The sequence below is a fragment of the Engystomops pustulosus genome, chromosome 2, assembly GCF_040894005.1.
Source record: "Engystomops pustulosus chromosome 2, aEngPut4.maternal, whole genome shotgun sequence".
NCBI lineage: Eukaryota > Metazoa > Chordata > Amphibia > Anura > Leptodactylidae > Engystomops > Engystomops pustulosus.
The window spans coordinates 76,486,258-76,503,913 of NC_092412.1; the positions used below are offsets into that span (position 1 = coordinate 76,486,258).

General features: G+C 39.2%; 1 protein-coding gene across 1 annotated transcript in view; it reads left to right on the top strand.

The window, feature by feature from the left end:
- The window catches only part of TDRD3 (tudor domain containing 3), a 181,175-nt gene that overhangs the window by 122,183 nt on the left and 41,336 nt on the right, over positions 1-17,656 (top strand). Inside the window, exons 6-9 of the mRNA XM_072135308.1 lie at positions 6,568-6,639; positions 8,047-8,196; positions 10,137-10,274; positions 15,420-15,576. Coding sequence (XP_071991409.1) covers positions 6,568-6,639; positions 8,047-8,196; positions 10,137-10,274; positions 15,420-15,576 — 517 coding nt within the window. The remainder of the gene's footprint in view (positions 1-6,567; positions 6,640-8,046; positions 8,197-10,136; positions 10,275-15,419; positions 15,577-17,656) is intronic.

A 17,656-nucleotide genomic window follows, 5' to 3' on the forward strand; every position in this document is an offset into this window, starting at 1 on the left:
TGTGTGTGTGTGTGTGTGTGTGAGCGTGCTGCTCTGTGTGTGTGAGCGTGCTGCTCTGTGTGTGTGAGCGTGCTGCTCTGTGTGTGTGAGCGTGCTGCTCTGTGTGTGTGTGAGCGTGCTGCTCTGTGTGTGTGTGAGCGTGCTGCTCTGTGTGTGTGTGAGCGTGCTGCTCTGTGTGTGTGTGAGCGTGCTGCTCTGTGTGTGTGTGAGCGTGCTGCTCTGTGTGTGTGTGAGCGTGCTGCTCTGTGTGTGTGTGAGCGTGCTGCTCTGTGTGTGTGTGTGTGTGTGTGTGTGAGCGTGCTGCTCTGTGTGTGTATGTGTGTGTGTGTGAGCGTGCTGCTCTGTGTGTGTATGTGTGTGTGTGTGAGCGTGCTGCTCTGTGTGTGTATGTGTGTGTGTGTGAGCGTGCTGCTCTGTGTGTGTATGTGTGTGTGTGTGAGCGTGCTGCTCTGTGTGTGTATGTGTGTGTGTGTGAGCGTGCTGCTCTGTGTGTGTATGTGTGTGTGTGTGTGTGAGCGTGCTGCTCTGTGTGTGTATGTGTGTGTGTGTGTGTGAGCGTGCTGCTCTGTGTGTGTGTTGTGAGCGTGCTGCTCTGTGTGTGTGTAGTGAGCGTGCTGCTCTGTGTGTGTGTAGTGAGCGTGCTGCTCTGTGTGTGTGTGTGTGTGGTGAGCGTGCTGCTCTGTGTGTGTGTGTGTGTGTGTGTGTGTGGTGAGCGTGCTGCTCTGTGTGTGTGTGTGTGTGTGTGTGTGTGTGTGTGTGTGTGTGTGTGTGTGTGTGTGTGTGTGGTGAGCGTGCTGTGTGTGTGGTGAGCGTGCTGTGTGTGTGTAGTGAGCGTGCTGTGTGTGTGTAGTGAGCGTGCTGTGTGTGTGTAGTGAGCGTGCTGTGTGTGTGTAGTGAGCGTGCTGCTGTGTGTGTGTGTAGTGAGCGTGCTGCTGTGTGTGTGTGTAGTGAGCGTGCTGCTGTGTGTGTGTGTAGTGAGCGTGCTGCTGTGTGTGTGTGTAGTGAGCGTGCTGCTGTGTGTGTGTGTAGTGAGCGTGCTGCTGTGTGTGTGTGTAGTGAGCGTGCTGCTGTGTGTGTGTGTAGTGAGCGTGCTGCTGTGTGTGTGTGTAGTGAGCGCGCGGTGAAGATGATTTTCATGTATGAATAGCGTCTGTTAACATTATATACAGCTAGAAGTTTTATATTTTTATTACAAAAAATTTAATACTCCTCCTCGGCTAAAAATACTCCCCAAAAATAGGAGGAGGAGTATTATTACCCTTCTGTAAAAATCTTAGTGCGACCTCTGCCTCCATAATATAAGCATAGGGGTCTGGACTTCAGAGCTGAAAATAGGAGGAGGCTGCATAGGAAGCGGTGTGTCCACACTTTGTGCTGTATGATCCCGGCAGACATGATAGCTGAGAGCCCCTCCTCCATCCTTACAGACTTGAATACGGGAGAGAGAGAGAGGAGCACAGGTCTCTCTATCAGTGTGTGAGGCATTGTGGTGTTTGGTCATGTGATCGGAGCAGTGCATACAGGATTACTGGGCTCTGATCACATGACCTTTCATCAGGGCAGCAAAGCGGGACTTTTCTGCAGCTGACGGCCAGGACGGAGAGAGAAGAAAAGACCCTGTGCAGATTTATCCCCATGGGGCTATTTTAACCGGTTCAGGACCGGGCCCTTTCCTGTTTTTTCATTTCCATTTTTCACTCCCCACCTTCAAAAATCTATAACTTTTTTACACGTAAAGAGCTGTGTGATGGCTTGTTTCTTGCGTAACAAATTGCACTTCATAATGGTGGCATTGAATATTCACTGCCGTGTACAGGAAAGCGGGCAAAAAATTCCAAATGCAGTGAAAATGGTGAAAAAACACATTTGCGCCATTTTCTTGTGGGCTTGGAATTTACGGCTTTCACTGTGCTCCCCAAATGACATAACTACTTTATTCTTTGGGTCAATACGATTACGCAGATACCAAATTTGTATAGGTTTTATAATGTTTTCATACATTTACAAAAATTAAAACCTCCTGTACAAAATTATTTTTTTTTTTTTTTTTTTTTTTTTGCTGTCTTCTTGCGCTAATAACCTTTTCATACGTTGGTGTACGGAGCTGTGGATGGTGTCATTTTTTGCGACTTTTGATGATGTTTTCAATTATGTTTACAAACTTTTGATCACTTTTGATAGTTTTTGTTATTTTTTTAAATGGCAAAAAAGTGCCATTTTCTACAGTAAGGCAGTATATGTGTATTTTCCTCCCCATTCATTATAATGTGCTGATAGCCTGATTGCCTGTACAAGCATCTAAGACACTTGTAACAGGGTTAACTCGACTTCTGCACCATAGTATACAGAAGATGAGCCTTAAAAAGCTAATAAAAACAAAATGTTTGTAACATAATGAATAATAAAGTAATAATCAATGATGCCGGGATATCAAAAAGTAGCTTTGTTGTGCACCTCCTGATGGACCTTTAAGTCTCTGTTGCTTTATAATAAGTATAATAATAATAATAATTATTCCTTTATATAACACACATAAAGCTCTGTGTCAAGCTACACAGTGCTTGACAAATCAGTCCCTGTCCCCATGGGGCTCACGATCTAATCAAGCTACTAGTGTGTTTTGGAGTGTGGGAGGAAACCCACGCAAACACGGAGAGAACATACAAACTCTTTGCAGATGTTAACTTGGATGGGACTTGAACCCAGGACCCCAGCACTGCAAGGCTGTAGGGCTAACCACTGAGCCACTATGCTGCCCTATTAGTTTACATGTTGATGCTGTAGAAAAGCTTTCTGTGTGTGTTGTCTGCGGCTGAGCACACTGAATAGAGGAATACACATTAAAAAAAAAAACCTGTAGTGGCATCTTAAAAATCCCTGTGACGTTATAGAGCAGTGGTGGCGAACCTATGGCACGGGTGCCAGAGGTGGCACTCAGAGCCATTTCTGTGGGCACTCAGGCCATCAGCCCAGGACAGAGTTCGCCAAATAGGATCAAATCCACCAAATCTTCTTGCAGTCCCAGGCAACTTAAGAAATACTGTTCTCAGCGCTAATTTACAGCGACACTTGATTGGCTGTCTGAAACTGCAGGAAAAGTGAGAACTGTTGAAAGAACTGCAATGTCTTTGGAGGTCCTCCTGCTGGACCAACCATTCTTCCTATACAGAGAGGAAAGGCCAATACAGTTGAAATATGTTGAAGAACAGGTAGCAATAAGTTTCTAATTAAAATTCCATGTTGGCACTTCACGGTAAATCATGGAATTTGTCTGTAGTTTGGGCACTCTGTCTCATAAAGGTTCGCCATCACTGTTATAGAGAGTAATGCTCACCATGATGCTACAGAGCTGGGACAATGAATTTGTGGCAGCTGATGATCAAGCACCAACATGAAGTCATAGCCGAGGGATAAGACATTCTGCATTGTTATATAATTAGCGACTCTTCTTAGTGATCCAATGAGCCAGAATTCCCATCACTATCTTACAGGAGGCTAAAGGCCCTGTAATGATGTCACCCTGGTCACATGACATGCTGAGAAGAGGTATGGGGATGTGTAGGGAGGGGTTGGCCAAGCAGAACAAGCTTTCACTGATGCCAAGGAATATAACATAAAGTTGACTTCTGTGGATGTAAGGGAAGCAATTTTCCGCTAAAAGAAGGGTGGCAGTTAGTTAATAGAGCTCTATAGGAACCTGTCACTAGCTTTATATGTGAAAATGTGGTGACAGGTTCCCTTATCAAATGTGCTTTGTAAAGTCATTGAAAGTAGTAAATGTACATTTGTGGCCATAGAGCAATGAAGCAATGCCTAATTATGATATTTTATGTATATACAAGGCAGGCTGCGTTTCTAACTGATTTTTTTCTTGGATACATCCCATTGCTTTGCATTGTGGCCACCAATGTATGATTTTATTCCTGTGCAACCTGAGGTGAGGCTGCTGCAATTTTCTGGGAATAAACTATATTGAGGGAAATATTCCTGTATAAATACATTGTACTACAGTGACCACCTTACGTATACAGTCTTTAAAATATTTTTCACTTTGATATTCCAGAAATGTAATATAAAAATGACATTTGCACTGGTAAGAAAATATCATGCTTGTACCCTGCTTGTAAATAGACACATGTCACCCGTTCAATAGGCATATGAAGCCAGAAATAAAAATTGATGTGACTTGTGTTGGTTATCTCCTCCGCCTGTAATACTGTATGTTAAATGTGTGTCATCTGAACAGGGACAGATAAATATACATCTAATGCAGTTGAAAGAAGTAATGTGTAAGTCGCTGGCTACAGCCACTGCCTCCATTTCCCCCAATTTATGGCTCTATTCAAGCAGGTTTTTGCATGCATGTCACATAGCTACCAAGAAGAGAAGGTTACTAGTGTAGCAAGGCAGGAAAAGCATCCCAAATCTAAAATCTCTGGAATTCCAATATGATCTTTTTATATTGCATCTAAATTAATAGAAATACTTCTCCGGAGTTTAAGAGATGTCTATTGCGGACTGCAATTTATTTTGCTGCATCCTTCGTTTCTGCTAAATAGGTTTGTCACATTGGTTGGATACTCAAATAATCTGCAGAGTGTGCCCTGTAATGACTTGTACAGTATTTGCAGCTGTGGATAGTAAAACCTGTATTTGCTTCTGCTCCTTCAGTATAGAAGGCTTGAAAGATTTTCTTCTGGCAAATTATAACATGTTCTGGTCTTGTTCACAATAAATGCCTGCTATAGAGCAATCTGAGAAGATTCAGAATATCATACAGTTGTGGGCCTCGAAATTGGAGATTAATATTGGCAATTGTTTTATAGAATTATGATGAGGGCCTAGAACAGGTGATCATAATTGTCTTTAAATTGCATCTACTCTATTTTACTAAATGCCAATCACTTTTTATATGGTATATTATATTCTTTGTTCTAGGGCTTGATGATTTATTCAAATCAATTTGATTAATTTGCCCTATGTATGAATCTAGGAATTGATCTCAAAGTGGGAGACATGAATCAAATTCATTGCTTACATGAATTTCTGCACCTAAGGGTTCAAGATGTCTGAAATGTCTGATAAATGCTCCAGCCAATATGAAAGTCTAAAAGGCATTACTTATTGTTTATGATTATTTTTTTAGGGCAGTGTGCAATAACCTTTTACAAAACACACGGTAGCCATTCTCTATTATTCAATAATTGTAAAAGTAAAAGTCCTAAAAAAATTTCTTTTGAAGGGCAAAATTAAAGGGAGCAGGTTGCTGTAGACAAAGTACTGTATATCCCAAACATGTTTTTTTTGTGTTTTTTTTTAATGTCTGCATTATATGGTGTTTGAAATAAAGTACCTGAAATTAAGGACCCAAGTATAATTTTACCACTAAAAACTGGGTAAACCTATTGACCTAAACCCTTGTAGTATACAGCCAGCCCAGCCCCTTGTAGTATACAGCCAGCCCAGCCCCTTGTAGTATACAGCCAGCCCAGCCCCCTGTAGTATACAGCCAGCCCAGCACCCTGTAGTATACAGCCAGCCCAGCCCCCTGTAGTATACAGCCAGCCCAGCCCCCTGTAGTATACAGCCAGCCCAGCCCCCTGTAGTATACAGCCAGCCCAGCCCCCTGTAGTATACAGCCAGCCCAGCCCCCTGTAGTATACAGCCAGCCCAGCCCCCTGTAGTATACAGCCAGCCCAGCCCCCTGTAGTATACAGCCAGCCCAGCCCCCTGTAGTATACAGCCAGCCCAGCCCCCTGTAGTATACAGCCAGCCCAGCCCCCTGTAGTATACAGCCAGCCCAGCTCTTTAAAAAAAAAAAACTTACATACTCACCTTTGGGTGGTCCCAATGTACGACGCGGCTCCACCGCTACCGAGCATTTTTTTTTTCTGGCTCCTGCCCATCGCCCCCTACTACATACTGTCCTTGCACTGATAGAGATTGTCTGTCTACAGTGAGCTGACAATGTCATCAGGGGGAGGATGGCCAGGACCCAGGAAAGCAGTGAATATCTTACAGAGCAGACATAAGTTGTCATTTAAAATTATACTTTTCAGGAATAACTGTCAGGGAGCCATGTAAAGTTTTACATACATACTTTGTTTCACACACCATATAACACAGACACAGAATATTGGTATTTACAGTACTTTGCTATTTTTATCAAGGGACATGATACTCTTGACACTCGGGTGACAGGTTCCCTTTAAACTCACACAAAATATGGTGTGACAATGGGATAAAGATCATTATGAAGGTACAAAGTGCTGTACCTTGCCTAGGCTCCTCTATACAGAATATTCACTGCTACACCAGCCGAAAACATTTACATGAATATTGGCCGTATATCCTATTAAATTCCTTAAACTGCTTATTGTGTGCTTGGATCACATTTTTACATATAATAGTGACTGATGTTAACCAAAATGTAATTCTGACAGTGCAAGCAGCATATGGAAATTACTATAGAAATGTTTAGTTTACTATAAACAGAAATTATCAGCATTATTTTAAGGTTTTTTTTTCAGTTTTTTTTCCCTACCATCTCTCTTTATTTTTTTTTAGAGTTTATCAAAGCACAGTCGAAGCAATATTGGAACTGAAGGAGGACCTCCACCATTTGTGCCTTTTGGACAGGTAGGATAGTTCTCGTACTGTTCCACTACTAGAATGCTTTGGAATATGTAGAACATGAAGATGATCTGAAAATTCAGACTAAATAACTAAAGGGTTACTATGGGCAGAACTGATGCTTTGTCCATGACAATCTTTTACTGCATCATAGTGGTCAGTCCTCCCATCTTTTGCAACTCGGAACGAGGGACAAAAGCTGCAGTGCACGTCTGTGTACAGCCCTGAAGCCGGCAGGCAGGATGACATCATCACAGCAGCAGAAGAGGCACAGAGATGATGCAGAGAAATGGGGGCAGGCGCCGATAGGGTTGATGTCCTTGGACATGCCTCCTTCTGACTGGAACGCATCCCAAAATCCAGGACTGTCCCGCTAGATCTGTTGCGTGGTTTTATTGTACTATATGTTGAATGTTTTAAATGAACAAACTGAAATCATGGATATTGAAAAGAATTATCAATTTAACAACTAAAAATGAAGTTTGGTGCTTTACCAAGCTTACAGTAGTTGTTGGCATTAGTCCCACACAACGAAGCTAGGTCGGCAGTATGAAATGAAAACTGGATGTGCAGAGCTAAGAGCAGAGACCTACTTCTCTGATATAGGCAGTAAACGGTGGATGGAGCCATCTGCGTCTGCCTCACATCCACTTCATAGCTTATCTATGTTGGTTCTGCTTTTTCGACCCCTACCCAATTTTCATAGGGATGACCAATTCTTGGCATAGGTTCATCGATGTCTAATCGGTGACCTTCGTGTTATAAAACATGAAAAAACCTATTTTGGTAAATCTAGAGATAGTTTAACCACAAAACCACTAAATTTGCTCAGTTTATGTACAGTAAACAATATAGGCAGTGCTCCTTTTGTTGGTTTTATTTTAAAGGGGTTGTCCACTTTAAGCAAATATTTGATATTGTTTATGTAATGAAATGTTATACAATTTTCTAATATACTTTCTGTATCAATTCTTTTCTAGATCTCTGCTTGCTGTCCTGCTATAGAAAGCTTTGATGTTTACTTCCAGTGGATAGAAATCTGTCCCTGGTCATGTGATGGACACGTTGTCATGTCCGTTGTCAGGTGCCGTTGTCATGTCACTCACATGACCACGGACAGATTTCTTTCCACTCGAAGTAAACATAGAAGCTGTTTAATATGTTTAATAATAAAGATCTTTAAATAATAAAGTTTGTCGTTCTCAAGCAATGTAGTAGTCTACAATGTGAAAAAGTAGGTGCAGTTATGTGCAAATTTAATGAATACAGTTATAAATAATTTATTACTATCTTTCTGTTTGTTCTATTATGTATATGACATTTGGCTGTATCTCCATAGCTTAAGTGTAGTACAAGTCCAGCAATTCACTGAAAATATGTTGACCACTGATAATGCCCTTTTATACCCCTCAGCGTTGTGCATCTGTTACTTCAGTTGACAGCAGGGAACTTGATAGCCGAAAAACGCTGCAGGCTCCTAGTGTCACCAGATCCATTGGGGAGAATGATGAGTTTGAAAAACAGAGGACTGCTGCCATTGCTGAAGTGGCAAAAAGCAAAGAGGTTTGAGATTCTTGTTTACCTGAGTAGCTAACCTTATAGCTAATGAACCTAAAATAGACTTTTCCATAGATACTGGTATTCCTTTATTTTTTTTTCTTCTTAAAATGCACATGAATGATTGCCTGAATTTACATGGCCCAGCTGTATGGCTTAGAAAAAATGCAGCGATTTGAAAAACTTTGCATTCACTAATCTGACTCTAACTATTATGGGCGTATTAAAACTGCCATGGTCCCTGGGCTGTATGAATATTATATAGCATATAAGTCTGGAATTCACTTCCTACATATGGAACTAGAATCAGGAGAATGGAGGATCCGTCCCTTCTGCCTGTTTTCAATCAGCAGTTTGAAAAGCGTAGTACTACATCAAGTGTTGGTTGCAGGTGCATGGAGAGGGCTCATGGGCTGGGCCCTCTCCATACCCGGTAAGTCTTTGCTGCATATTGCAGCAAACACTTACCAGTAATACCCATGATCAGTGCTAGCAAAGCTGCCGGCAGCTTCAAAAAGATGGCACGATTTGAACATCGGACAACCTAGGGTTAAAGTACCCTAGGGGGTCTGAAAAATAGTAAAAAAAAATTTTGTTTAAAAAAAAAATTATATTAAAAAGATCTAAAAATTCAAATCACCCCTCTTTCCCTAAAAGTCATATAAATAAGCAGTAAAAATCCTAAACACATTAGGTATCGCCACGTCCGGAAATACCCGAGCTATCAAAATAGCGTAACGGAAAATAGCACCTTAATTCGCAAATGGCACTTTTTGCTAAATTATCAAAAGGCCGTACAGTCCTAAAAATGGTAGCATTGAAAACGTCATCAAAAGTCGCAAAAAATCACACCACCCACAGCTTTGTACACTGAAGTATGAAAAAGATTGCAAAATAAAAATCTATATTTTTATACAGGAGGTTTTAATTTATGTAAATGTATAAAAACATTATTAAGCCTATACAAATGTGGTATCACCGAGATTGTACCGACCCAAAGAATAAAGTAGACATGTTATTTGGGATGCAGAGTAAAATCCAAGCCCACAAGAAAACGCTGCAAATGCGGTTTTTCACCAACTTCACTGCATTTGGAATTTTGCCCTGCTTCCCAGTACACAGCATGGAATGTTAAATACTGTCTATAAGAAGTGCAATTTGTTGCGCAGAAAACAAGCCATCACAGAGCTCTGTACATGGAACAATAAAAATGTTTACAGATTTTTGAAGGTGCGGAGTGAAAAATTAAAATGCAAAAAACAAAAAAGGGTCTCGGCCTTAAGGAGTTAAATAATCAGATACATCTGATATGTCAATACATTTGTTATATGTCGAGACATCAGCTTCATGTTATTCATCCTGTTTCGGGATGATATGGACCCTCGAGACTGCAGTGTTTATTTGCTGTCCTCCTGCGTACACTGCTTGATAAACATGGGCCTATAAATTTATGTTGTTTTACTGGCTGGCGTAGGAAATTTGGATGCCAAAACCTCATCCTTGTTTTCTATAAATAAACCCTAATAATCTATGCATTAATATTCTGATTAGGACGCTGGACACAATTATTGACAAAGTGATGACATTCTCTGGCATCTGTAGATACGGCTGGGCGTTTAAGCGGCAGAAACTTGGATTCAGCGTAAAACTCCTCTGGATATTGCGCTTGTGTTATTTTATATCCCGCTATATAGTTTTCCATTTACTTTTATTGTCATAATTCAGTTCAGGGTAGCTCATAATCGTGAACATTATATAACATATTTTTTTACTACTTTAAATACTGACAAGACTGAAGCAGGCAACGATTAGATTTCAGTTTGTAGGAATCAATTGAAAAAAAAACCAGTAACTTGAGGATTTGTTGTATTCCGTATAATGTCTGAATGATTAGGATGAGTTTATATGGGAGTTGTTTACCTTAACACAACCTCTCTTATCTTCAGACCAAGACGTTCGGAGGAGGTGGTAATGTTGGAAGCAATCTCAATGCTGTTGCTGGAGGGAGTCGAAATAGGGAATCTTTCCAGAGAGAGAAGATAATCAGAAGCGAAGTTAGATCAGAAGGAGTGTATCGTGAGCTGGTAAGGTTTATCCACTGAACAAGGAAAACAAATATTTCCTCACGTTGTCTCTATTCCATATTGCTTCCCTTTTTCTTTATTTAGATTGAACAGAGCTCTTGGCATATTATACTGGCATCGCAGAGCTGGTTGCATCGAGCATTTGTTACATGCATTGTTATTCATTGGCTTCTGCTTCTAAACAGTGTAAAAATGTTCTTTTATCTGCATAGAAGTTGCTTAATTTGCATTGCCAATGAAAAGCCTGGTGCAAGTTTGACATGAAATATTCTTATATGTCTTATCCAATAAAAAAAAGTTTTGTAGTATTTCATCATTATGATTTCAGTCATAAACAACATATCATGATATTTGAGCTATAACCACATAGAATAATGGCATATCAGCTACAGTTCTTCCTTGTAGATGAATTCTTGTAAGCTTTTGTTTTTTTTTTAAAGGGAATTTACATAGAACATAAAAACATGAGTACTTGGGAAATGGATAAACATTTGATTAAGGTACAATTAAAGAGGGCATCAATACTATTAGGATCTGACACTTGGGACCACCAATGATCATCCATTGATCCACTATGCAGTTGATTAAGCCCAAGGCAGAAAGCACTTTCCACTGTGCAGGTCAGATTCCGTCACTTTTATAGCACTACCCTAGCATGGAAAATAGCTTTCTGGTAAAAGATGCTTACTGTTACCATTAAAGGGGTTTTCCCATGAAAGAAAGTTCTCAAATTTTAATCCCCTAGTGAGGTTTACAAAATAAAGATAATGTTAAACCCCCTTTTGTAACAATTTTACTCTGTTGTACTGCTGTTTTAGCTCCTAGAGTTTGGAGTGCGGACTCTCTAACAAGACACTTCATGATTCCTCTAGTGCTGTTTGAAATGCTGTGTGCTGACAGAGTGGTTAGATCATGGTACAGGGTTTATATACAGTTTGATTTAGTTTCTGAACAATCTACTACCGTAGTATTTGACACATAGAAAAAAGAGAGATGAGACAAATCCTAGATAATAAGATGTATGAGATGAATATAACGCACAATGACACATTTAGTCTCTGCTACACCTCAGCTATAAAACACACAGTCCCCTGCTATAAAGATCTGATCTTGCTTGTAGTTAGTAGATTTAGTCTCTGCACACTGTATGCCGCAGCAGTGTGTGTGAGCTTTTCGTGGAATGCACTAGGGAAGGGCAGGAGGCAGAGAGCACTGCAGTGAGTATAAAGGAGATTTTCATTAGAAGAATCTGCCTTGTCTGACCCTAGATAGAAGATATACAATTGCAACCCAGGGCAACTAAAATTGTGTACACCAGGGCAGATTTAAATTATATGTGAAATACTGTATTTTTGTTACTAACAGTGAATTACAGAACTTGTTAGTTTGTTATCTTGAGTATTTGTAAGAATATTGCCTTCGTGGGAATACCACTGTAGCCTTTTTCCATTTAATAAATCAATTCCCTGCAGCTTTCCTCTCAGCGGCAAAGTGTAGTTGTCCTTTGGACAATAATTGCTATAGCCAGGTTTGCTCTCCAGTGTTTAACAAATTTCTCTTAATAGAGATTCCACTTCATTGCCTACCATAGGAGATCAGTGGTTCAGGAAAAAGGAAATACTTTTATGAAGTTTTATTTATTGATCTATAGCTTTTCTCCCTGTCCTTCTAACAACCATTCTAACAACCAAAGGTGCTGATAGCTCTCACTCTGCTATGCCCCTGTGGCACTCTTCATTGTAGTTCTGGTGTTCTGTTAATGAATTACTAAGCTCAGAATAAATAGTCACTGTATTCTTCTCAACCCTTAGACCATTTTACGAGATAATTCAAGAAGTATCCCCTACTTGCAGATATAAGAAGGCATCTCATGATGAGACTGGAATATCAGAGATGATATAACAGCAGATTGATACTCCAGATATAACAACAGATTGAAACTCCAGTTAAATCCAGAGCTGCAGTCATCTGAAATTATATAAAAGTGGAGAGATCTGGATGTGAGTGGAGTGTTAGAGGTGATCTAATGGCATATATAAGACTACTGCTCTGGGTGTGATTACCATTATATTATCTCTGATACTCTAAATTGATACTCAAGTCACATTGAGATCTGCAGCCATCTGAGATGATATAATGGTCTAGATGTGACTGGAGTATCAGAGATGACCTAATACCTTAATAATATTAACTCACATAATGTCTTATACTAATAAAGTCCTTTGTTGACCATAGCAACCAATCAGAGTTCATGTTAATGACGTGTTGCAAAATAGAAGCCAAGCTGCAGTTGGTTGCTATTCAGGCAAATTGCCACAACAGACAATGGCTCCTGTAGTTTGGCATTAGGTTACCAAGTGTATATTTAAAAGCACATGGTGAAAATTTCCAATCACAGCATCCGACTTTTCTCCGTTCACAGGGATCTGTGCAAAATGTTTTGATTGTAAGTGCGACTGTACATATTCCTAAAGTGGACATACATGCTCACACTCATCTTTATAATTCTATATGTGTATTTATTTATTTTTATTTTTACTAGTATTTGACTATAACTGGGCAGCTATAAGCAACTCTGTTTAGCATTTTCTTTCAAAGCATTGCCAGGTCTATAGAGGTGTCATCAATCTATTTACTTCCTAAAACTATACAGCCAGGAAAGGAGAGGCCGAAAGCAGTAATAAACTGCTTTAACTTCTCTCTAGGGTTTCCGGTTTTTGACAGCTGAAGACTCTTCCTGGTCCTTGCGAACTGTACAGTAGGGGAAACAGTTTCCAGTCTAAAGTTAATTGTCAGTCAGAATGGAGTTTCCTGATAGTTAGTAGTTGTATTTTTCTACTAGATTTAAAACATGTATTTGTGTTGAAAACTTGATTAGAGGACTTGTACAGGAAAGTAAAGTTATCTAACTGTATACTTTGTTTTGCTATCCTAGCACATCCATGGTTTCTTTTCATGGTTGTTAATAAAATAGGGTGGTTGTTCAATACATGAATCGCCCCCTTCTACATCACCTATGAAGAACAGAAACTGAATAGAAAACAGGGGAGAAAACTCTGTCACAGGGAGACATGAGAATATTCAGCAATTATTACTTACTTATGGCTGTCAAGCTCTTGATTATCCCATGTTATGGAAGTGTTTTTATTTCTATACATCTCTATTTGTGAGCTCAGTAATCTGTAGAAATATTGCTAGCTGCAGTTTGGTATTTACTGCTGCAGGTTATTTCAAAGGTTTGCCTTTGTTAGAAATGTGTTTTTTTATTTTACTGCTGGTGAGGGCCCACTGTGCCACTTAATTGGTTTGGCATTTAATAGGGTTGGCCACTAATACAACATTTTAGCAAGGTAACTACAATAACTTAATAGGGTCACCCATATAGTACTTACACTGGTAAAGTGTTTATAAAGCCACCAAGTCCGGCTGGTCACTTCATGTGATGCCCTGTGTCCTGCTAGCTTACCATCACACCACCAACCACTGCTTTGGGAGTGGTTATGAAGTAGGGAGTGTTCATACTGTAATATCTGTCCTTCCGTTCTGCCAGAAGCGAATAGAACATGGGACCTCACTGCATGTCTCGTCACCTTCTGCCGATGGGTCAGGTGACCTACCTCTCCCGGCAGCTTTAGCATAAGTAATAGATGGGTGACCCTATAGCTTTGTACTTTCAATGTGGAAGTCAACTTACTGGTGTGTTCTCCCTCTGGCTGGATCTGCTTTTCTTTGCGCTAATTTTTACAAAACAAAATTTAATTTATGCAAAGTCTGGGCTCCATAGGTGTTAATAAAGTCTGGAGCCCCTCAGGCTAATTTGCACGATTTTTAAAGCCTTTACAAAAAACTCCAAAAAACAAGGGCATAAGAAGCTTAAAAAAGAGCGGATCCTGCCAGAGGTGGCACACATTAGTTTATCAGGGTGCTTGGTTTACAATCTTTCATCCTGGTGGTATGTAAGTTTATGTAATGAGTCTTTGTAAAGTGCTGTCAGGTTTAGAGTCATGGTATGTATTGAGAGAAAACCTGGCTTTTTGCTGTGTATTCTACAGGTCAAATATGTCTATGCTCTGCAATAAACACACATTCTTAATTCTAATAAGTATCCTAAATCCACAATAATTTGATCACTTTAGTATTTTGATTGGAACACATTTTTTGGAGGAAGTCATTTTAAATTTAATAATGTAGCATTATTTCATTAAAGAATTTAATAGAGGACACAAATGATCTTGAAGATCTCTTAAGGTCTGAAAGTTGCTCGGTGCTGGATGCCTACTGATCAGGCTTTTATGACAAGTCCTACCGTATTCACCTGTCTTATTCGTATAATCCCTTTGAATAATAACATCATAAGCTGCATCACTAATAAAGATGTGATGTGTAATATCTTTACAATATATGGCCATTATTTTCTAACAGTTAGCAAAAAGTTTCTTTATTGATTTTGTAGCTTTGGAGAAAACATATTTTAACACTGTAACTGCTTTACAAGCTCTGCGCCACAATGGTGATAATGTTTCGATTGGACATGTTAACAAAACACCACATAATGCTTAGCCTGTACATTTCTGAAATAGATTTTCTATTCTAATTATCCAAGATTTTTTTTTTTGTTTTTCAGCCATTTGATCCCAATAGCTTTTTACGGTGGTAGATATGATTTGTCACTCAGTAATGTAATTGCATTTGAAAATTGCTCCAGCATTAACCGACAAAATAAGCGTTCTTGTAGTGGGAGAAAAAATACGGTGCTCAAGACTGCAAGATCAATATAACATTTCCCCTTTAATGTGCAAATTTGTTAGAGCGACAGTAAATCTTTCCATCTTTTTTTTTTTAAGCCCAATTCTGATTATTTTGATGTCATTTCATGTTTTCAATAAAAAGACTACATCTTTCTACAGATGCTTTGTGTACGTTGTTTGAATGTTCTTTTTTGCTGTTCCTTCCTATCAGAGCACCATCATTAAATAAATGATCTTGTTTTTGGGGATTTTACGTTTTGATACTGTGGATTGCTTTATTTAAATGCTTTGGGAGATCGCCAAGGATTACAGGGTAGTAGAGAACATTGCACTGAAATAGAAAATTATGCAGAGTTTACTGATTTTTCTTTTGTGCTTTTTTTTTATTATATTAAAGGTTGATGAAAAGGCTCTAAAACATATCATAGAGATGGGCTTCAGTAAGGAAGCAGCCAGGCAAGCACTCATGGACTTCAGCAACAATTTGGAGGCAGCTTTAAATTTCCTCCTTGCTGGCAGCAAACCAAAGCCTGTTCCAGGGCCACCACCACGAGGTGTGTATCTGTGATCACAATGTCTGTACAGCATATATACCCATGTTTTATTTCTGCAAAGCTGATCTTTCCTTTCTTGCATTTTGGGGACACAAGGACCCTGCTAATCCATCTCTGTCCCTGGGGAAAAAAATTGGAACAGTTTTTTTAATGAGAGAAGTTGTAGCATTTTGGGTTACATAGAATATAAAACTCAATAGAGAGTTATTACCCACATATATTGTCACACAGATACTGAAAATTGTTTGTAAATAAAGACTCGGTAGTAAAGTCCCCTGCCTGTGGTGACACAAAGGTGGCATGGGATATGTTAAGTGCTATATTAATTACTCTGCGTTTATGACCTCTTGTATGCCTCAGAATCTTTATAGGCAGATATTTTCTATGTGGGCATCCTACAGACTTGGTCTTCCATCTTTTCCCTCATGATGTCCTGCACACATACATGCTAATCATGAGGATAACCGTACTAATATTTTGGGAGTTATTTAATTGCTCTCTGTTACCATGAAGAGAGCAGAGAGGTGAATGGAATTGTTATAGAGAGGTATGTGGCTTAAATATTAATTATGCCTCATATTCCTTTTATGTGCATAGCAAGAGGGTTCTTTCTAGCTGTAACCTTAGAGATAGAGGCCATTACCTCTTGCTCATTTCCTTAATGGTTGTAGAGAGAATCTCATCCACAAGCCGTTAATTTTTTAGGACAGGATCTCTGGTTTTGGGTTATTGCCCCAGTATCCGGGTCTGGTGTTAGTGGAATTTTGAGAGATTCTTGTATTTACTCTACATAATATAACAATAATATCACTGTACTAGGAACACATAGCTATTAATATTACCACCATGCTGTTACTGAACAAATATAGTGATGCATAATACAGATATACATTATAAGAATAATAATACAGCTCTACAAGACCATCACAACCACCATCACCACATAGTGACTAATTCCCCCATATTGATACTAAACAAAAACTTAATACAAATTAAAAAAATAAAGTAAAAGACCAGTTGTACACAAATGCTTTGCAGTCCCTATTAGTAATTAAAAATAAACCCCTTGTACAGTCAAGGCAAAAGAAAAATAGAGTTATGGGATTTGTATGCCTGGAATTTAAAAACGGAAAAGGAAACGTAGACATTTTTAGTTATTTTATGTCAGACTGACATTTCATGATAATTAGCCAGTAAATCGAAGAAAAATTAAATGAAAGCAAAGACCCTGTGCATTTTTTTCCACCACTTGTGTTGTAACCACAGGATCAATGTGTTAATGGAGATGTAATAAATTTTTGTACCCAAGCAGTCCCTTCACTCCCCCGTAACTGAGCATGTATTGACATGATTCATAAAGTGGGACATAGGGTCATGATTTCTTTTTTTTTTTTTTTTTTTTTGCATGGTGGACACCTGTAGATAAAATACTTCTCCTCCTTCTTGTTGTTAGGGGAAAAACCTCTATTGAGTATTTATTTTAAAGAGAGGCAATGACCAAACCTGTTTAGTGCACATACAATGTACATTATTCAGTCTTAGGGCTCATTCAGGCTTCAGTGTGCTTGCCTGGACTGGATCCCAGGGCTCCTCACCCTTCCTCCCTCTGTGGGAAGTTGAGCAACCAGATCATTGCCCCCATATCCGCCGTCTGAATGAGGCTTTAGAGATCTTTAACTTGGAGGACCTTTCACTGCAATGGAGAAATTGTGTGTAGGTCTTTCATTCTTTCCAGACCTAAATCTAAGCATTTTTATAATATTTTTGTTGTTTTACCTTTTAAGATTTGGATTAGGTCCAGTCTCTATAGGAAAACTCATTATTTGCTATTCACATACACATGAGTAGGAAGCAATTAAAAACAATACCTTGGCTTTCTGGTAGCTGACGTTATAAAGCTTTTCTAGTTTAATTGCGTTATTCTTGACGTGGTTGTGGAGAGAGAATGAACTATGTACAGGACGATTTTATTCTCGATTTTCATTCTGAATATGTCATTAAATTGATCTTTTTTATATAGCGTTTCTATCAAAACGTATTATTCCCCACTTTATGCTATCCCACAGCTGAAAAAGAAACT